This window comes from Acomys russatus, chromosome 20, assembly GCF_903995435.1.
Source record: "Acomys russatus chromosome 20, mAcoRus1.1, whole genome shotgun sequence".
NCBI classification, from domain to species: domain Eukaryota; kingdom Metazoa; phylum Chordata; class Mammalia; order Rodentia; family Muridae; genus Acomys; species Acomys russatus.
In genome coordinates, this window is record NC_067156.1 from 62,873,077 (window position 1) to 62,895,582 (window position 22,506).

The following is a 22,506-nucleotide window of genomic DNA, read 5'->3' on the forward strand; positions in this document are numbered from 1 at the left end:
AGGTTCTGATCTGGTTTTGTTTTCTGATTACTCCCTGATTCTACCAAGAAAGTTCACACATTTCAAAGGCTTTAAAGCTACAACTAGAATGTTCCAGAATCCGGGAAAGAGACTATTGTATTTGACACAGAGCCATAATTGATGAACTGAGGTCCTGAATATAAAAACAAGTTTTGAGGTAGGCCTGGCAGTGGTGAATACTGAAGCAGGAGGCCAGGTATAAAGCTGCCTCGACTACAGCCGGGGCAACTTAGCTTATCCAGAAAGATCAAACAAGTCCTCGGGTTAGCTGCTTCCCAGGTGATTCTAGGGTGTGCCAAGCTAACTGGCACATGGTCTTGCAGAAAGAGAGCTGACAATGGAGCTCAGTGGTAGAATGCTTGCCTGGCATGCCTAAGGCCCTAAGTTCAACAAGAGGCACTGAGGAGGAGGGAGCCATGTGTGTAGAGGCTGCATGAGAAACGCCCTCCATAGTCTTGGGCATTTGAACCCTTGGTCCCTGGAGTTGGTATTGTTTGTGCAGGTTTAGGTAGCACAGCCTTGTTGGAGGAAGTACATCACTAGAGGAAAGCTTTGAGGAAAGAAAGAAAGAAAGAAAGAAAGAAAGAAAGAAAGAAAGAAAGGCCTTGTGCCATTCTAGGTCATTCTCTCTGCTTCATGCTTGTGGTTTAGGGTGTGAGCTCTCAGCCTTCTGCTCCAACTGCCATGCCTACGGTCTACACCTGTGCTGTCCCTGCCATTATGGACTCTAACCTCTGTGAGCCCAGGTGAACTTCTTTCATGAATTACCTTAATCAGCCAGGCATAGTGGCGCATGCCTTTAAATCCCAGCACAGAGGGAGGCAGAGGCAGGCAGATCTCTGTGAGTTCTAGGCCAGCTTGATCTACAAAGTGAGTCTAGGACAGCCAAGACCACACAGAGAAACCCTGCCTCAAACAAACCAAATAAATAAATAAATAAGTTGCTTTGATTATGCTGTTTTATTACAGCAACAAAAAGTAGCCAATACAAGTACAGACTGGTTACTGGACTTCAGAGTTCAGAGAAGAAATATAAAGCAGGAAAGATGTCCTTACCATACTATTGCTTTAAACACTGAACAAGATTTAGAATAAAGGTCACTTACATTGCTTTCAAAAGTCCACACCATAAGTCCAACAGGAATACACACTGGAGTCAGGCATGATATACACCTGTAATCTCTTTGGGAGGTGAAGCCAAGGAAATCAGTGTTCAAGGGCAGCCCTGGTTATGTGAGACCTTGTCTCAAAAAGGAGGGAGGCAGAGAGATGGCTCAGTGATTAGAGGCATTTACCACTAAACCCAGCACCGGAGTCTGATCCCTTCAGTATACATGATAGAACTGATCCCACAAATGTCCTCAAACTTTCACATACACAGGTGCATGTGCACACACATTTCTAAATACTAAACCAAAAGCCAAAAGTATGAATGAGGATGCTCCCCATCAGCTCATATGTTTGAATACTTGTTCCCAGTTGGTGGAACTGTTTAGGAAGGACTAGGAGGTGTGGCCTTATTGGAGGAGGTTTGCCACTGGCGTGATCTCTGAGGTTTCAAAAGTCAGCACCATTCCCTGTCAGATCTCTCTTTCTCTGCTTTGTGTTTGTGGATCAGATGTAGACTCTCAGCTACTGCTGTCACCGCGCCTGGCTGCCATGCTCCCTGTCATGAGGGTCTTGGACTCACCCTCTGAAACTGTAAACTCCAAATACACCATTTCGTTTATAAGTTGTCTTGGTTGTGGTGCTTTGTCACAGCAATAGAAAATTAACTAAGATAGAAGTTAAAAGACATTCAGATACAGTCTGAGTTTCTCTGGTTTAAGGGAATGTAATGGGATTCCTTCTGTTACTTGTCAGTATGTATGCACTCTCTCTGCTCCCTTGCACCCTTCTGGCTTATTTTTGTTTTGCGAAGCAGAAACTCACAGATAACTAAGGCTGCCTAGATTCACCATGTAGTACAGACTGGCCTGGAATTACCATCCTGGCTCCACTTCTCAAGGCTAGAGTTATGAAGTATGCTACCATGCCCAACCATCAGTTTTTAAGACTGAAAACTCAATTAATGATTTTTTGAATTGCAAAGTTATAGCACTGAGAATATTGAAAGCAGTAATAGCAGTCAAGACCTTTTAATCTAATACATCCTGATAAAACTTTGAGACAAGGTCTCAGTATGTAGCTCTACCTGGAACCCTACTATGGAGACTCACAAAGATCACCTGCCTCTACCTCCTGGGTGCTGGGATTAAAGGCCTGTAACCCAAGGCTCAGAGATCTGACTGATTGGGGGTGGGGGGAGTCTGTATAGTCCAGACTGCTCCTGAACTTGCAGCAGCACTCCTGTGTCGGCCTTCTAAGTACCTTGATTAGAGACAGAAGGAACTAACTGGGTTATTTTTACAATTTTTAAATGTATGTGTGGGAGCATGCGTGTTGTGAATGCAGGTGCCGCAGAGGCCAGCCGCTTGGGATTCCCCTGGGGCAGGGGTCACAGGTGGTTTTGAGCGGCCTGAAGTGAGTGCAGGGCATCAAACTCCTCCTCTCTAAGGCTGCCTGGTAATTGCTGTGAACTGTTGAGCTACCTCTCTGGCCTCTAACTCTACATTGTAATAGTAAATAAAATGTAGGCCTTCTAGCCTACAGGTAGGCATCCTCCACACAGTGTGTCAAGACCCTCTGACACAGGCCTATGGATGATAGTAATTGCAACACATAACCATCTCATCCATTCAGGAAATTTTTATTTACTTTTTCTTTCTTTCTTTCTTTCTTTCTTTCTTTTTTAATTTTATTTTATTTTATTTTTATTTATTTATTTATTTATTTATTTGGTTTTTCAAGACAGGGTTTCTCTGTGTAGCCTTGGCTGTCCTGGACTCTTTGTAGACCAGGCTGGCCTTGAACTCACAGTGATCCGCCTGCCTCTGCCTCCTGAGTGCTGGGATTAAAGGCATGCACCACCATGTCTGGCTTTTTTTTTTTTTTTTTTTTTTTTGGTTTTTCAAGACAGGGTTTCTCTGTGTAGCCTTGGCTGTCCTGGACTCAAACTCACAGCAATCCACCTGCCTCTGCCTCCTAAGTGCTGGGATTAAAGGCATGCACCACCACGCCCAGCTTTTTATTTACTTTTAAAATTATTATTATTTTTTTGTTTTTGGTTTTGGTTTTTTTTTGAGACAGGGGTTCTCTGTGCAGCCTTGACTATCCTGGACTTGCTTTGTAGACCAGGCTGGCCTAGAACTCACAACAATCCGCCTGCCTCTGCCTCCCAAGTGCCGGGATTAAAGGCATGTGCTACCACTGCCCAGCTTAAATTATTATTGCTATACAGACTAGGCTGGCTTTGAAGTCACAGAGACCCACCTGCTTCAACTTCTCCAAGTGCTGAGGTTCCTAGCCCTACTACACTCGGCTAGGAAGAGTGTCTTTGATGTTTATCTTCAAAGCATCCATACATAGGAAAGCAACGGGACACAGGACATATCCCTTTTTCTTGCTAGTTTCCCACTTCTGTGCTTACACTTAACCTAGACTACTGGGATTCAGTTTCTTTTCTTTTCCCTGGCCCGAGGTATATACAAATTCATTAGATTTCTCTAAACCTGGGTTTTGTTTTGTTCTAATATGTGTATTTTAGAACTCACTAAAGTGGGTTTGGTAAGAGTGGCCATCAATCCCCATGGAGTTCTGGTGAGCCAACCAATCAGTGGGAGGCAGCAAACAGGCTGCCAGGGCAGCCCACCAATGGAGACAGACGGGGAGGGCATAGCTCACAGCCTGAGCAGAGCCCATGGGTAAGGGTGGGGTCTCATGCTGGTGCTTGAATCAGTCTTGGACATCAGCATGCAGCAAAAGCCTCTGCTCGAGGGCCAGAAGCTGACCTGGCCAGCAGTGAACTTGAGGAACAGTGGTCCACCTTGCTGCGGGGAGGGGGTTGCACCAGGGACCGTGATAGCAGCTGAGAGGGCGCTTGGCACACTGCTGAATCTGCAGGCCCGCCTAGCTGCCAGCACTGACCCTGAGAAGCTGTGGTGGTATCTGAAGAAATTCTAACTTGTTTTCACCGTTGGCATTCTTGTGGAGACCAGTATCAGAAACAAGTCGCTTGGCAGCCCAGTGGAAAAAGCTGCCTCTTCCCAGACCCAGCCTTGAGCCTGGCTCACAAGACTTCGAGGAGAGCCAAGGTAGAAAGCATCCCAGAAACACTCTTCAGGAGAACCAGAATTCTAATGCCAACTCGAAAACATGACAGCACCCAAGAGCCACCTTCATAGCTGAGAAAAAGGACAAGAGGACAGAAAGCCGGAGCACCAAGGACCTTATACTAGAAGGCTCATCGCTGGGAGCCAGGACACCAGCTTCTCCCCGACACTAGGCATCATCTCATGGCCATGGGCCAGGCCTCCTCATGGTCACCTGCCCTCTCCTAGGGCAGTGACCCACAATCCCTAGAGAATCCTGGCCCCGCCTCTCCCTGCCAATGCCTGGAAAAGGCCACACCAACACCTTCTGATACAGGCAGGACTCAAGAAGGTCCCCAGGGGAGAAGTCTCACAAGTAAGAGCAAGAACAGGAAGTCAGCCTGGAGGGTGGTGAGAAGTTCCTTTCTTTGAAAGACCAGAAATGCCCTCAAGTCCTTTTCAAAATCCAAATAGCCAAGGCTGCCCTCTAGTGGTGACAGGAAAGCAACAAGAAGGGGGAAGGAGGTCGCTAAAAGTTCACCCAAAGGCAAGTGGCCTCAGACAACAGGCTAGAAGTCCAAAGAGCTTGGAGGATACCCAATCTGACCCAAACACACCAGGTCCAAACTGCTTGAAGAGAGAAGAGACAGAGGTGGCAGGCCAGCTTTCTGAGGCAGAACAGATTTCAAACATATCCAAGTCACAGAAAGAGAAGCCATATAAACCCCCATATACCCAGTTGGCATGGAAGGTCTTCACCTATGACCCAGCTACTAAAGAAAACTTTAGCTTCCACTCAAGGAGAAAAAAAGTTTAAAAGTGATTCAAAAAGCATTAGTAGAGCTGGGCATGGTGGCCCATGCCTTTAATCTCAGCACTCAGGAGGCAGAGGCTGGCAAATCACTGTGAATTCAAGGCTAGCCTGGTCTACAAAGTGAGTCCAGGACAGCAAGAGCTACACAGGGAAACCTTGTCTCAAAAACAAACAAACAAACAAAAACAAAAAGCGCTAGTAAAAAACATGGGCTTAGTTTTATTTCCCTACTTAATGTGCACAGAAACAAGCCAGGGACACTGTAATCTGTGAAAGCAGATGGGGCAAGATGAAGATCTCCCTGGAGGCCACAGAAGAAGAAGAAGAGGAGGAGGAAGAGGAGGAAGAGGAGGAGGAGGAGGAGGAGGAAGAGGAGGAGGAGGCTAGTGGTTCTGGTCATAGACTAAGTTCCCAGCACTCAGAGGCATAGGCAGGTGGCTCTCTCAGAGTTTGAAGCCTGCCTGGTCTGCAAAGAGAGTCCAGGACAGCCAGGGCTGCTGCACAGAGAAACCCTTCTCGAAAAACAAAAAACAAAACAAAACTGCAGGTGTATTGTGATGCTTCCAGCCATGGCAATCTTCCCAAAGGGGGTGGCCGTGCACACAGTGGTGCAACCTGAACCAGGTAGGTTTCTTCTCAGAAGTGACAGGACTCCCCAATAATCCTGTCCTTGAGCCAGCTCTGCAGGAAAGCACGCCTGCTCGGCTGTGTGGCATGGAGAAGCATAACCAGGAAGTACCTGAAGAAACAGACCAGTTATGGAAAACTCACTCACAAAGACTTTAAGGGAAAAAAGGCTGAGAAACAGTTCTGTTGGGAAGCGGAGACACTGACTACACCACCCTATCAAGTTCCAAGGAGGCAGACATCTTGAATGGGGTGGGAGCAACAACGGCACCAGCAGCAGGAGCACCTTGAATCCCACAGTTCATACCTATTCCGACACCAGAAGGGTTCTCACCATGTCAATGGCCAACATCAGGAAATCCACTGCTCAGCAAAGTGCCCCGATCGTGGCAAGTACATTAAAGATTAGAAGATGGGGGCTGGAGAGATGGCTCAGAGGTTAAGAACACTGGCTGCTCTTCAAGAGGTCCTGAGTTCAATTCCCAGCAACCACATGGTAGCTCACAACCATCTGTAATGAGATCTGGTGCCCTCTTCTGGCAGACAGGCATATATGCAGGCAGAGTACTGTATATATAATAATAAAAAAATAAATCTTAAAAAAATAAAGTGTTTAAAGATTAGAGGACGGGACCAAAGATAAACCGAGCCCTCCCTGCAGTGAAATCCCAACAGGCCTCTGAGCCTGCAGTTTCCCAGGGTGTGACTGTCTTCCCACCTTACAGTGCTGCTAATTGTTCAATGCCTGTTTTATAGACAGTAACATAATTTGCATAAACAAATATCTCTGAGTTGCACTGGAAGAAGCAAGAAATGACTAAAACATTATACATGAGAGTTTTGGCCAGGCGGTGGTGGCACACACCTTTAATCCCAGCACTCGGGAGGCAGAGGCAGGTGGATTGCTGTGAGTTCAAGGCCAGCCTGGTCTACAGAGAGAGTCCAGGACAACCAAGGCTACACAGAGAGACCCTGCCTCAAGAAGAAGAAGAAGAGGAGGAGGAGGAGGAGGAGGAGGAGGAAGAGGAGGAGGAGGAGGAAGAGGAAGAACAGGAGAAGGGGAGGGGGAGGAGGAGGGGGAGAAGAGTTTTGCTAAATCTCAGACTAAAGAAAAATATCTTAGACTCCAGAGTCCTGAAGTTCAAAACACTGGCAAGTTTTTTTTACATATTTATTTGAAGCCTGTTAATTTTATCTTTTTTTTTCCCCCTTGAGAAATGATCTCTATTAGATAGTTCTGGTGTTCTTGGAATTCACGTTGGCTTCAAACCCAAAGAGATCTACCTTCCTCTTCCTCCCAGGTGCTAGCAGTAAAAGTGTGAGCCACTACACCTGGCTTTATCTTACTTTTTACATCTTCATGAACTATATTTGTATTTAACCTTTTTTCTAAAATTCATTTTTATTAACATCAATTAATTGTACTAAATAATGGATTTTCAAATGACCTTATATTCCTGTATATCATATGCCACATTTCTTTGATAAGTGAGTATATAAAGACAATAGGAGAGGCTGGAAAGGTGGCTCAGTGGTTAAGAGCCACTATCTCCTCTTCCAAAGGACCGGGATTCAAGTCCCAGAAACCATGTGGCAGCTCACAACTGTCTGTAACTCCAGTTCCAGAGAATCTGACACACTCACACCAATTCTCACACACACATACACACACACACATACACAAATTAAATAAATAATTCTTCTAAAGAAAAGATAATGGACTAGAGAGGGCTCAGAGGTTAAGAGCACTGACAGCTCTTCCAGAGGTCTTGAGTTTAATTCCTGGCACCCCCATGGTGGCTCACAACTATCTATATTGTGTGATCTGATGCCCTTTTCTGGCATGCAGGTGTACATGCAGGCAGAGCACTGTATACATAATAATAGATAAAGAAATCTTTAAATAAAAAAAAAAAAAAGAAAGAAAAAAGAAAAAAAGAGGGCCAGCCATGGTGGCGCATGCCTTTAATCCCAGTACTTGGGAGGCAGAGGGCAGGCGATTTGATGTGAGTTTGAGGCCAGCCTGGTCTACAAAGCAAGCCTAGAACTGCCAAGCCAATACAGAGAAACCCTGTCTTGAAAAACAGAAAGAAAGAAAGAAAGAAAGAAAGAAAGAAAGAAAGAAAGAAAGAACAAACAATAGTAAACAGGAAAGAAATAGAAAGTACAGCTCAGTGTAAAGGAAACAGGCCAGGCTGGCAGCACACACCTGCAGTCCCATGGCTGGAGATGCAGACTCAGGAGACCTACACAGTGAACTGAAGGCTACAGTGAGTTGTATAGTTGTTATCTCAAGGGACAGAAACAGAAGGGAACTCTCCAAGCCCCTCCTCTTTCCCATAATGAAGCTCTTGCTCTCTCCTGCCTGCCTTTTAGTTCAACTCTGCTAAAGGCAGGTGTTGGTGGACTCTCAAGCCCTGACAAATATTGTCTTTTCTTGTTCTCACATGGCTGGTTTCCACTTGGTTCCAGAAATATTTATCTATGGTCCCTTGTCTTGCCATGACCCAGAAAGCCAGGAAGACCAGGAGTAAAAGATAATTCTCTGAAAGCCGGTCGTGGTGGCGCATGCCTTTAATCCCAGCACTCGGGAGGCAGAGGCAGGTGGATCACTGTGAGTTTGAGGCCAGCCTGGTCTACAAAACGAGTCCAGGACAGCCAAGGCTACACAGAGAAACCCTGTCCAGAAAAAGATACATCAAATTTGATACAGAGTTAGTTTCAGGATACCCAAGGCACAGATACACAGAGAAAGTCTGTCTCAGAAAACAAAGAAACAAATAGCCAATGCCCTTGAAGCTACCTTTTTCAAGGGCATTTATCACTCCCAAAGAGTTGTGGCCAAGCACCATGGCGTACCCTTTTACTCTAAATTTGAGGAAGCAGAGTTTGGCAAATCTCTGTGAGTTCAAGTATAGTCAGGGCTACATAGTGAGACCCTATCTCAAAATAATGATAGTAATAATAATAATAATAGTAATAGTAAAATCTAAGACACTGAGTAGCGATATCAACTTGTAAGCGCTCCACTCACAAAAGCTGTATGTAGGACCCAGCAAGTCAAGAGACCTAGAGACATCAAGGGCTCTGTCCTAGAAATAAATAAAAGATGTCAAAGTGCTTCAGCCAGTTTCCTGTTCCAGTGTTGCTTGGGGTATTTTGTTTTGTTTTTTGTTTATTTAAGGAAACTCGAATTGCTTTATTTAGATTCCAATTTCTGGATGGCTCAAGAAGTGTAAATATTCTGGACAACAGAAGACAAAAAGCCTATGCTTAAAGATCTCTTTCTGCCACATCTTTCGTTAGGATTGCTATTTTATTGTTACCCTTTCTGTCACACGGGATGTGCACATCAGGTGTCAAAAGGTACAATGCATTCTACAACTGAGCACCACTTTCTGTAACTGAACAGGCAAAGAAATTACACTGAACATCAGCATCTGGCGTTATTTTTTGGGGGGAAAAGAGACTAAAATGGGTTTAAATTGATTAACAGTATTAAGTAACATCTAATATTTGATACTACACGATTCAACACAGCTGTACAATACAATTATACAAAATGTGTTAACATCAAAGAATAAAACCAAAATTAAGATAGCAAAGGTAAAGGAGTGGAGGCATGCTCCACCACTACCTGGTGACCGAGGCAACTTATAAAAGAAAACAGTTAATTAGCGGCTTGCTTACAGTTTTAGAGGGTGTTTTAGTCAGTGTCCCATTGCTGTGAAGAGACACCGTGACCACAGCAACTCTTATAAAGGAAAACATTTCATTGGGGCTGGCTTACAGTTCAGAGGTTTAGTCCACTGTCAGCAAGGCAGGAAGCATGGTGGCATTCAGGCAGATAAGGTCCTGGATAGTAGCTGCGAGTTCTGCATCAGGATCCAAGGGCAGCAAGCAGAGAGAGACACTGGGCCTGGCTGGAAACCCCAAAGCCCACTCCCACACCTACTCCAACAAGGCCACACCTTCTAATTCCTGTCAAGTGCCACTCAGTAATGAGCAGGCATTCAAATATATGAGCCTATGGGGCCCAATCCTATTCAAACCACCACAGGTGGTAATTCTATGCCCACTGTGCCTGGGAACATGGCAGCTGACAGGCAGGCATGACATGCTAGAGCAAAAACTAAGAGCTTAACATCCTGATCCAAAAGTTGGAGACAGAGGGAGAGACTGGGCTTGGCATGGGCTTTCTGAAACCTCAAAGCCATCCTCCAGTGTCACACCTCTTCCAGCAAAGCCACACCTCCTAATCCTTCCCAAACAGCTCCACCAACCAGGGACAAAGCATTCAAATATAGGAGCTTATGGGGGCTGTCCACCACCGCAGCCACTACACCAGGTAGGAAAGATTGTTTTCACGGTACAAAATATAAGCAACCATGAAGGGAAAGACTGATAAAGTCTTTATGAAGGCTTTGCATTATAAAAAATCCATTCTAGTGGCCTGGAGAGATGGCTCAGAGGTTAAGAGCACTGACTGCTCTTCCAGAGGTCCTGAGTTTATTTCCCAGTAACCACATGGTAGTTCACAGCCATCTATAATGTGATCTGATGCCCTCTTTTGGCCTGCAGGTGTACACGCAGGCAGAGCACTGTATACATAATAATAAATAAATAAATCTTTAAAACAGAAAAAAAAAAAAAAAAAAGATCCATTATGGGAGCTGGAGAGATGGCTCAGAGGTTAAGGGCACTGGTTGTTCTTCCAAAGGTCCCGAGTTCAATTCCCAGCAACCACATAGTGGCTCACAACCATCTGTAATGAGATCTTGTGCCCTCTTCTGGTGTGCAGGCATGCATGCAGGCAGAGCACTGTATAAATAATAAATAAATAAATATTAAAAAGGAAAAGAGTCATTATGACACCAGATGTGGTGGTGCAGCCTTCAATCCCAGCACTCTGGAGACTAAGGGAGGCAGATCTCCTGCGTTCCAGGCCAGCCTGGCCTGCAAAGCAAGTCCACTACAGCCAGGACTGCACAGAGAAAGCCTGTCTCAAAAAACAAAAACAAACAACTAAGAAAAGGTGGATCTTCCCATCTGAAAGATCAAGATTAGAAGTGGGTCTTCCCACTTCAAATGATTTAATTAAGAAAAATACAAATCCCTCACAGGTGTGCCCAGGCATTTGGGTTTAAGCTAATTCTGGATATGGTCAAGTTGACAAGCCGCCTGGCCAAGAACAGTGTCACAACAGGATTAGGAAAGTAGGGATAGCAGAAGGACAAGCCTGCTTTTCCAATACTTAGAGCTGAGAGTTCAGGGGCATTTTCAGCAACACTTGAGTCTCAAGTCAGACTGGACTACAACTGACATGGTCTCACAGCAAGGACAATGAAAAATGAGACTATTTTCCTGGAGTATTTATCGGGGCAGTAAAGAGCATGATCAAACACTTGAAAGAACATAGTGTGACTCTGTCTCACAAACCAACTAAACATCAAACTGTAACATCATGCTGCTACACAGTCCTAGGCGAAGACCTGAAAGAAACCAAACCAACACGCTGGAAGATGCTCCCACATCCATGTTTACTGGGATATTAGGAATCAGTCCAGATGCCCACAGTGGGGAAATGGACAGGGTAGATACCAATGTACTGGTGTTATGGCATAAAGGGAGACCTGAGGGACAGAGCTATTCTACATCTGTCTATTGGGGTTGCTGTATACATGTATGCACTTGTCAGAAGTCATGGAGCTACATGCCAAGGAGAACAAATTTTACTTCATGTTAATTTATTATTAATAAAGGTTAAGAATAAAATTACATTGTTTGAAGGAAACTAGGCAAAACTGGAGATTATCATGCTTAAAAAGTCAGAATAAGAAAGACAAATGTCACATGTTCTTTCTAATTTGAAGAATCTAGATTTCGTTTTTAAAGCAGAGTAAGTAGTGTAATTCCAGCACTCAGAATGCTGACGTTGGACTGTAGAGTTCAAGTCAAGCCTGGGCTATATAGCAAGTGCCAGGCTAGTTAGGGCTCTCCAGCAAGACTCTGACTCAATACATAAGTGAGAGACAGTTTAGGGAGAGCAAGGGACCTAGGAGAAGGGAGACAAAGGATGAGACGGGGAGTCGTAAGGATGGAAATCTAGTTAAACTACATTCTATTGAAAATGCCATGACGGAGCCTACTGTCTTGTAAAGTCAATATATGTAAAGAACAGCGACATTCAACATAGGAATAAAATAAAGGGACATGGAAAGAAGAAATTATTATCTTCTGTGTGAGAAATATAAAAAGGCACATGCTATGATGCTATGATGACATGATGGCTGTTTCCTCTGCAGCATCACAGAGCTGTTTCCTCCATAGCGGAACATTCTCTCCAGGAAAAGCTCTGTGCTCATGAGACTCAGGAGGTCAACAAACCTCCCAAGTCTGGGAAAAACTGAAACTTGCAAGCTTCACTAGCATCCCTTTCCAGAGCAACAACTGCAGAAAACAACTGCTGGGGAGCGGGCCGAGCGGTGCAGCTGCTGGGAGGAGATCCTCTGACCTGCCATCTGCAGGGAAGTGAACGGAGCTAGAGACCATCATCTTAGGCAAAGTATGGCCGAACCGTAAAAACAGTACCACATGTTCTCTGTAGCCTGCAAGCCGTGCAGAGAGCTCCAGGTGTCTGGCTTTCGGGAGTCCTACATTGGGGTGGGCCTTGCAGTGATGCAGATGCTTTCGGCTCATCTCTGGTCTTGGAACCCTTCACCCATCCTCTTGTAGTAACCACAAGAAAAACTTATTGGTTCACCAAGTTGGGCTTTGGCACCCTCGTTACTTTGTTCTACTGTGGGGTTCCTTTCTGAGGTGAATAAGTGTGTGTCTGTGTAACTGTGTGTCTGTCTTTGTGTGTGTGTTGCATTCTGTATCCCTGTGCCGAAAAATGTCACATAACATATGAAAAAAGCTGGGCAAGAGCCAACTGTAGGAAAGTGGCACTGATATTTGTTGTCATTTTTTCAAGACAGGGTTGGCCTGGACTTGTTTTGTAGAGCAGGCTGGCCTCGAAATCATAGAGATCTATCTGCCTCTGCCTCCTTGAGTGCTGGGATTAAATGCATGCACCACCACGCCTAGCTGTGCCTTTTTTCTTTCTTTTGGGTTTTTTGAGACAGGGTTTCTCTGTGTAGCTTGGCTGTCCTGGACTCTTTTGTAAACCAGGCTGGCCTCGAACTCACAATGATCCACCTGCCTCTGCCTCCCGAGTGCTGGGATTAAAGGCATGTGCCACTATGCCTGGCTGTGGCACTGACTTTTTATCATACACTTTTCTCTTTGTTTTTGAAACAAGGTCTCTTACTATGTATCCCTAGCTGGCCTGGAACTTGCTACGTAGACCAGGCTGCCCTCAAACTTCCCATAATTCTCTTACTTTTGTCCCAAGTGACAGCATTACAGATAGACATGCAGATGTGTGCCAGCACCTTCTGAAAACAAGCTACTGCTTGGCCCTGCTAGTTTTCAACTCTCAGGGGTCCTTCTATACCTCAGGCACCAAGCACCAGGATTTTAAAAGTGCCTATTGCTCCGAGCCTGTTTGCTGAGAGGGCCAGGCATGGTAGTGTATGCCTTTAATCCCAGCACTTGGGTGGCAGAGGCAAGTGGGTCTCTGTGAGTTGTAGACCAGGACAGCCAAGGCTACACAGATAAATCCTGTCTCAAAAAAACCAAAAAAATAAATAAGTAAATAAATAAAAATAAAAAATTAAAAATTTAAAAATTAAAAATAAAAATAAAAGGAGCTGAGAGTTCTCCATCTGGATCTGCAGGCAACAGAAAGTGAGAGTGTGCCATGGGGCCTGGCTTGAGCATTTGAAACCTCAAAGCCCAACCCCAGTGACACACTTCCTCCAACAAGGCCACGACTATTAATGCCACTCCCTAAGCATTCAAATCTGTGAGTCTGTGAGGCCATCCATCCTCATTCAAACCACCACAGTATCTGCCACCCTCTTCTGGCCACCAGGGGCACCTGTTTCCACCAAGATCAACATATACATATAAAATTAAAGAGTCTGAAGAAACATACACAGTCCGAGCGTGCTGGCGCACACCTTTAATCCTGCCCAGGGCAGGTGGATCTGGTCTACAGAATGAATCCTGGATAGCCAAGGCTACACAGAAAAACCCTGTCTTGAAAACCCAAAATGAAAATGAAAAAAGAAACATAGATGGGTAATCAATGCTCTCCTGAAATTTAGAACCTTCCCAGCGTCACAAGCTATCCCCCTCAGCCTGGATGGTTAGTAGCAGAACCCTGTTCCTTACAGGTTTCAGGCCTGGTTCTGGTGGCGTGGTGGCTGGAAGCTGCCTTCAGTTCCTCATCACACTGGCTTCTAAGCAGCAGCGCATAGCATAGCAGCTTGCTTTGTCAGTCAGCGAGTGTGACCTCTCTGCCTGGAGGCTGTGGGGGTTTTGTAATCTACAGGAACATGTTTGGTCATAATTTCTTCTTCTTCTTTTTATTTTTTTTTTAATTGAAAAATAAAATCATTCATATTACATCTCAATTGCTATCCCATCCCGTGCATCCTCCCATTCCTCCCTCCCTCCTGCTTTCACCCCATTCCCTTTCCCAATGACTGTGACTGAGGGGGACCTCCTCCCCCTGAATATGATGCTAGGGTATCAGGTCTCTTCCTGGTAGTCTGCTATCCTTCCTCTGAGTGCCATCGGGCCTCCCCATCAAGGGAACATTGGCCATAATTTCTTGATACACTTTTTTCCTCCCCAAGTTCACCCTTGGACATGAACTGCCTTTCTCTGGGTTGTGCTCTCCTTTTTTTTCTTCAGTCATTTTCTATAGGTCTCAGTTCAGATCACTTCTACTTTGAGCTCTTCAATTCACTAATCTACCTCCTAAGCCATCCAGACAGTGTGACACTCAGGAGCAGTTCTGTACTTTTCAACTCTTGATGTTCCATTTTATTCACTGTTTGTTTGTTTTCAAGACAAGGTCTCTCTATGTAGACCAGGCTGGTCTTGAACTCAGAGAGATGCACTTGCCTCTGCACACTGAATGCTAGGATTAGCCTGGTGGTGGTTGTGGGAAAGATTAAGCTTTGTCACAGGTGGGAGCAGTCTTGGCGGGCTTTACCCTTGGGGCACCCCATGAATACCTTTGTGACAGACTGAGTGGAGCCATCCTGCGTCTGGAATTCAGGAAGCAGACCTGGGAACCCCACCTGGACTATTGCCTTTCTAATGGACCCTCACCGGGAGAAGGAGCCGGTCCTTCCCACCTGACTCAGGCAGTTGGGGAAGAGAGAAAAAAAAGTCGGCTGCAGAGAGAGCGTGCGGGGGCAGCGGACCAGCTGGACCAGCACGCAGGCCAGAGAGACACCTAAGGACCCGTCCCGTGGAACGGCTACCGGAAGGTTCACTCTTTTGTCCCTTTAACCTTTTTCCTTCTTGTATAAGCTCGTTGGGTTGCATAATAAAGTTTAATTGCTAAGACACAGAGTCAACAGTGGTGATGATGGTGATGCATGCCCTTAGTCCCAGAACTCAAGAGGCAGAGACAGGCAGATCTCTGAGTTCAAGAACAGCCTGATCTAGAGAGTGAGTTCCAGGACAGCCAGGGCTATACAGAGAAATCTTGTCTCAAAAAACAAACAAACTACACAGAGAAACCCTGTCTCAAAAACAAAACAAGACAAAAACCTCCCTGCTTTCCATTTTATTCTTATCACGCCTTGTGCTTTTCTCCTTTTTGTGGCCATGTTTTTCTTTTAATCCTCAAATATATTTTGGCAGGCGTTTATTTATGTGTTCGTCTTTCCTGCATGTATGACTGTGTAGCATGTATGTGACTGGTGCCTGTGGAAGCCAAAGAGGGCATCAGATCTTCCAGAACAGGAGTTACTGACAGCTATGAGCCACTATATAGGTGCTGAGAACAGAGCAGCAAGAGCTTTTAATTGCTGAGCCATTTTTCCAGCCAGGTGGTTGTTGTTTGGCTTGGTTTTTCGAGACAGGGTTTCTCTGTGTAGCCTTGGCTTACCTGGAACTCTCTTTGTAGACCAGGCTGGCCTCAACTCACAGAGATTGGCCTGCCTCTGCCTCCCAGGTGCTGGCGTTAAAGGTGTGCGCCACCACACCTGGCTAGCATTTCATTTTATTTATGTTCTAGGTTTTTGTTTTGCTTTGAAACATGGTCTAGTTATTTAGCCCAAGCTCATTTGGAATTTAGTAGATAGCCTAGGCTACCCCTGAACTCTCAGCAATCCTCCTGCCTCTGTGTCCAGTGTACTGGGATTGCAATGGTGCAACATGATGTTCAGCTTCTTTTTTTTTTTTTTTTTTTTTAAGATTTATTTTTTGGGCTGGAGAGATGGCGCAGAGGCTAAGTGCACTGACTGCTCTTCCAAAGTTCCTCAGTTCAATTCCCAACAACCACATGCTGACTCTCAACCATCTATAATGTGATCCGATGCCCTCTTCTGGCCTGCAGGCATACATTCAGGCAGAGCACTGTATATGTAATAAATAAATCTTTTTTTAAAAAAATTTTATTATTATGTATACAGTGTTTTGCCTGCATGTGCACCTGCAGGCCAGAAGAGGGCATCAGATCACATTATAGGTGGTTGTGAGCCATCATGTGGTTGCTGGGAATTGAACTCAGGACCTCTGGAAGAGCAGTCAGTGCTCTTAACTTCTGAGCCATCTCTCCAGCTCATTTATGTGCAGTTTTTAAAGCCACGACAATTTGAAAGATGCCCACAAGGCCAGAGAAGTGGTCAGCAGTGAAGTAGTTAATCTTCCTTGTGTAAGAACAGAGCAGATCATAAAACATGAGTTACTTAAAATTCAGCCTAGCTTTCTGGTGATTTAGAACTTGTTTAATTAGTATTTAGAACTGAACATTGTTTATAGCTATTGGTATTTCAATAGATGCTTAAATGTTTTGAACATTTAAAGTTTAATAAGCCTTGGTTCTTTGAAGGAAAACACTGAGGTAATTAAATTTTCAATTACTTGTTTTTTTAGGGACCCACGCAATTAATAAAAGCTAAGGCATTTAACACTCATTTTAAAAGTTAGTCAACTGCTTTATCAATTAGCTAAACAGATACTAAAAAATTTTAATACAAAAGGCTCACCCTAGGAAAAGCAGAATCACCTTTAAAAAGCACATGAGAAAAAAGTGCGTAGCCCTTACCAGTGGAGAAGTGTCTTTTCCCCAGCTGCAACTGGGTGAGCGAAAGGAGGACTAGCTCCGTGTCCCAGTTATTGGCAGTTTACCCACCATGAGTATGTGGACCAAGCTTTCGAAAAAAACATCCCTGGGCACTAATCCAGTCATTATTAATTCCTGATTGTGTGTTCACATTTAAAACACTGAAGTCGGGGGCCGGGCGTGGCAGTGCACTCCTTTAATCCCAGCACTCAGGAGGCAGAGGTAGGTGGATCTCTGTGAGTTCGAGGCCAGCCTGGTCTACAAAGTGAGTCTAGGACAGCCAAGCCTACACAGAGAAACCCTGTCTCAAAAAAACAAAAACACTGAAGCCATTGCTCCTTACAACCTGTCTGGTCTCAAAGAAAATAACAGTGGAAGAGGTATACAAATTAAATACAATCTTTTTGTTTGTTTGTTTCTTTCTTTCTTTTTCATTTTTGAGACGAGGTATCAGTCAGGTATCTTAGGCTGGCATCACACTCACCATGCAGCTAAAAATGCCCCAATGAACCCCGATCATCTGACGTCTCCCTCCTAAGATTACAAGTACTTGCCATCATCCTCAGTTACGCTGTGCTAGAGGCAGAACCCAGGGTTTCCTGCATGCCACGAAGGCACTCTACCAACTGAGCTACATTCTCAGACCCTGGATATAGTCTACTTTTAATTAAAAGTAAATTTTTAAAAAAGATTTTTAAAAAAAATACTTATTATGTATACAATATTCTGCCTGCATGTGTGCCTGCCCACCAGAAGAGGGCACCAGATCTCATTACATATAGTCAAGAGCCACCTTGTGGTTGCTGGGAATTGAACTCAGTTCCTCTGGAAGAGCAGACAGTGTTCTTAACCTCTGAGCTATCTCTCCAGATCCTAAACACTGAAATTAAAATACTATAAGAGAGCCAAGTGCTGTGGGCATGTACCTTTAATCCCAACACTCAGGAGGCAGAGGCAGGAAGATCTCTGCAAGTTAACGTCAGCCTGACCCACAAAGTGAGTCCAGAACAGCCAAGGCTACACAGAGAAACCATGAAAAAACAAACAATCAACACTGTAAGCAAAAATCTGCCATCCAAAGTGACCAATAGCGTCAGTATTTCATAGAATCTTGTCATACAAATCTGTATTTATCAAGGTTCTTCAGAGAGACAAAACCTGTAAAATATACATGTACACACAGACACACACACACCCCGCAGATGGAGGATGAGGCATCTCTTGGTATACTGGGATGTCTGGGTGTCAGATGGCAGAATCTGTGCATCTCGAATATCTGATATAAAATGTAATAAATAGTATTTGCATATAACCTATACATAGCCCCCTTACACCTGTCATCTCTAGATTGCTTATCCATTATAAATTCCTCCTAAAGGAGGGGAGAGAAAGGAAAGGAGTGAAGGGGAGGAAGAGAAAAGAGAAAATTATCTTAAAATATGTTACACTGTTTTTCAGAACTGAGGGCGTGAATTCCTTTGATCTAAGTAACCTATGACAAATCTGAGACCACACAGGGCCACAGGAGACACTTGGGAACATTCTGGACATTTTAATACAGTATACGAATTAGGTGATCACAGTTCTTGTGGACAGCTAGTTCTCTTTATGAAGAATTAACCGGTCTCCTCCTCCATCTATACTGTCTGCCTTCTTCAGGACCTCTAACCAAAGCATCCCCATTGCATGGACATCTGAGCATAGCTAAACACTGCGTGAGCGCCACCTAGGGCCTGAAACAGAGCAAACAAACAAGACTTAAACCTTTGTGTTCAAGCTTCAGAGAATTTGTTTCTGAGAGTATGTTACATGCCAACAACAGATAATAAATCAATTACAGTTGGATAGTATATTTTAATGTACAGACCTTATGGAGCTTGGATATAGGTCTGACCATTCTTTCTGCTGAGGGAGATGAAGCAGAAAGCAGTGAGGATGAACCCTGGGACAGACAATTTCCTATAGTGGTTCATAGGTCCTGTCAAAGTTTAGGTTTCTTTTTCCAAGTATAATTGAAAGCCATTTAAAGGACCCCAGGCAAAGAGTTACATTCAATAAATACCGGAAAGAGGCAAACCCATCGGAGAACAGAGAAAAGGCTACTGAGGTGGCGGCACATAAGGACAGCAACAGCAACATGCACTGCTAAAGGTAAGTGACAGAAGCAGAATGAGGAATATTTGTTGCTGTTTTCCTTCTGTAAGGAACTGCGGGTGAGAGTCAGGAGGATGAAAATGATATAGGTGTTGACCAGGAAAGTTAGGTACAGAGCAAGTGAAGATGAAGCTACTGATGCTAGCCCACTGGCTATGCCAAGTACCAAACCACTGTCCTCACCGTACAGTGAGTGGAGTGGGTGAGACACGGTTTGGAGTTTCCCCACACATAGATAGAATCGAAATCATGGAGACATGTGAGAATATTTAGGACTGTGCCTCAAACCCTTGGAGTTCTAGCCGGGCGTGTTGCCACACGCTTGTAATCCCAGCACTCTGGGAGGCAGAGGCAGATGGATCTCTGTGAGTTCAAGGCCAACCTGGTCTACAAAGGGAATGCAGGACAGCCAGGCAACACAGAGAGACCCTGTCTGAAAAAACCAAAATAAACAAACAAACAAACACTTGGGGGGTGTTCATGATGCCAGTTTCACAACCTGGCCCCTGTGCGTTTCATCAAACCCCGTTAAAGCCCAAGAACATGCTTTTGTTACTAGGCAACGCTTCTGATTCTGATTCAGGTTGTTCAGGCTCCGAGTGGAGTGGGCTTAAACGCGATGCCTGGGTAGGGCAGTAGCAATAGCAAGGGTATCCAACTGTTTCTAGAACTTATAGAGGTTGGTGGGTAGAGAGGGTGCCTAGCAGAAGGCTGTGTGCTTTATGTGTGTGGAATTAGCACTTCAAAGAGCAGAAGGAGCTGGGGAGATGGTTCAGCAGTAAAGAACACTGTGTGCGTATGCGCGCATGCACGTACACGGCAGCTCACAACTATCTGTAACTCCAGACCCTGGGCTCCAATGCCTTCTTCTGACCTCTGTGGAGACTGAACACAGGAGGCGCACAGACACATGTGCAGATAAAATACTCAAATACACAAAATAAGTTTTTTTTTTTTAAAAAGAAGCTAAAAGACACCAGGGCAGTGATTCACAAGCTTACCTACACAATGAAGTTGTCACCTGTGGAGCTTTACAAAAATTATCAATAAAAAGAACTTGTCTTGAATCCCTGAGTAGGCACCAGATGTCTGTATTTTCTTAGCTTTAATTTTGTTCGCCTTTCCCCAGCACCCGCCTCTTCTGAGTACCCACAGTATTGTTTCCATGCCCTGTGCCTGTAATACGGTAAGCTTTCAATTCATGGCCACTGTTGTGGAAACATTGCTGGAAGTAGCTGACAACCCAGACCACAGGATACCATGGGGTGTGTTGTAAATTCACAAAACCCTCGTGTGACGGGAGCACACTCAATTCTCTTATTTCAAATGGAAAGGGAGGGCTGATTTAATGCCTATGAGCTCAAGCCTTGGTAATGAAACTGAGGACCCAAATCTAAAATTCTACCTTCAGCTCAATGCTTTTTTTTTTTTTTTTTTTTTTTTAAATGGGGGCCGGTAAAGGGATTTCAACAAACTCAATTTTTGTTTTTCTGGTTTTGTTTGTTTTGAGACAGGGTTTCACTATGTACCTCCCTGGCTGGCCTGGCACTTGCTATGTAAACCAGACGAGTTTCGAACTCACAGAGACCAGCTTGTTTCTGTATCCCTTTGGTGCTGGCATTAAAGACCCGGGTCACCATACCCAACCCAACAATCTAATTTTGCGCACTTGAAACTCACATCAAGAAGCAGCCTAATCTGACCTTCAAAATCCAATTTCCTTTGTCCTTTCACAAACCGACCTGCAGCCCTGTTTCAAAAAGTTCAATGTCATTCCCAAACTCTCCATGGCTCGCCCCCAAATTTATCCTGAAAGGAAGGGATCACCACTTCAACACAGCCTCTTTCGCCGAAAGAACCTAAGGCCACTGCGCTTGCGCCACTTCGGCGGCCGCCTCTGTTGCCATAGCAACTGGAGACTCGCGAATCTGCCTGTTGCAGCAAGAGTTCCTAGTACAGTCCTGGGTTTTGCTTGTTTTGGGTGGCTTTCCTTACCGCCTCCCGCGCCTGGTGCGTGAGTTTGAGAGTCTGGTAAGAAAGCTCCATTAGACAGTGAGTCGAGGCCCACGAAGAGAGAAGAGCCCGCCACCAGCCGACCTGTGTCTAAAAACTGCTGCTGGAAACCCGACGCTCAACCAGCCCGCCCCTTTCGGGATTGGCCAAGGCCCACACGTCCCAGCCAATCGCCGGCTACAGAGAGATTCGTTAACGAATCAATCAAGGTTACGCGAAACGTTTGATCCAGAGCGTCTGCGCGGTCGCCGTCAATCAAGAGGCTGAGAGGGTGTGATTGGTAGAGCCTTTGGAGGCGGGCTTTGCGATTGTTGGGGTTCTCCTAATTCGTACTTGCGCTGGGAAATTGTTGAGAAGGTTGTGACCCAATGGCTGTGCTTTGACACAAACCCCCTCGCCAAAGGATAAAGGTTTGGAGTTCTCCCAGCTTTTCTTTGAAATCATGCCCCAGGTGGGGAGTCTACCAATACTATGGTTGCCAGGGCCTTTCAGGAATACAAGCTTCCCTTCTCCATCTGCCTCATGGCCCAGTTTCCGCCAGGAGTGGAAGAACATGGACTCCAGGATTTCCTCTGTTTTATTTATTATTATGTATACAGTGTTCTGCCTGTATGTACACCTGCAGGCCAGAAGAGGGCATCAGATCACATTATGGATGGTCATGAGCAACCATGTGGTTGCTGGGAATTGAACTCAGCCCTCTGGAAGAACAATCAGTGCTCTTAACCTCTGAGCCACCTCTCCAGCCCCCATTTTCTTAATATATTAACACACTTAATGACTTCAGTGTCTTTCCCCCGTTTTTCTTTCTTCCCCCTCCTTCCCTTCCTCTCTTCTTTTTAAAAAGCTAATGTAATAAAACCTTTTTTTTATTTAAGCAATTTATTCAGATTACATCTCAATTGTCATCCCCTCACGTGTATCTTCCCGTTCCCCCCTCCCTTTTTCACCCTATTCCCCTCCCCCTAGACCTCTGACAGAAGGAGACCTCCTCCTCCAGCATATGATCCCAGCCTATCAGGTCTCATCCTGGTAGCTTGCTTCCCCTTCCTCTGAGTGCCATCAGGTCTCCCCACCAAGGGGAAGTAATCAAATAGGGGTACCAGAGCTCATGTCAGGGTCAGTCCCTGCTCTCCACACAATGTGGAAAATGTCCTGTCCATTGGCTAGATCTGGACAGGGGTTCTAGGTTTACTGCATGCATTGTCCTTGGTTGGTACAATAGTTTGAGCATACCCCCCTGGGTCCAGATCCACCAGCCTTAATGGTCTTCTTGTAGGTTTCTAGGACCCTCTAGCCAGGTGTGGTGGCACATTCCTTTAATTCCAGTACTCAGGAGGCAGAGGCAGGCGGCTTGCTGCGAGTTTGAGGCCACCCTGGTCTGCAAAGCGAGTTTAGGACAGCCAAGGCTACACTGAGAAACCCTGTCTCAAAAAACCAAAAAAAAAAAAAAAGGGGGGGGGAATAAAACTTTTTTAAAGATTTATTTTATT

General features: G+C 45.0%; 1 protein-coding gene across 1 annotated transcript in view; it reads right to left on the minus strand.

Moving 5' to 3' along the window:
- Katnal2 (katanin catalytic subunit A1 like 2) overlaps nt 1-21,066 on the minus strand; it is a 74,377-nt gene extending 53,311 nt beyond the window's left edge. Inside the window, exon 1 of the mRNA XM_051163689.1 lies at nt 20,996-21,066. Coding sequence (XP_051019646.1) covers nt 20,996-21,046 — 51 coding nt within the window. The 5' untranslated portion in view covers nt 21,047-21,066. The remainder of the gene's footprint in view (nt 1-20,995) is intronic.
- Between the last annotated feature and the right edge of the window lie 1,440 nt (nt 21,067-22,506).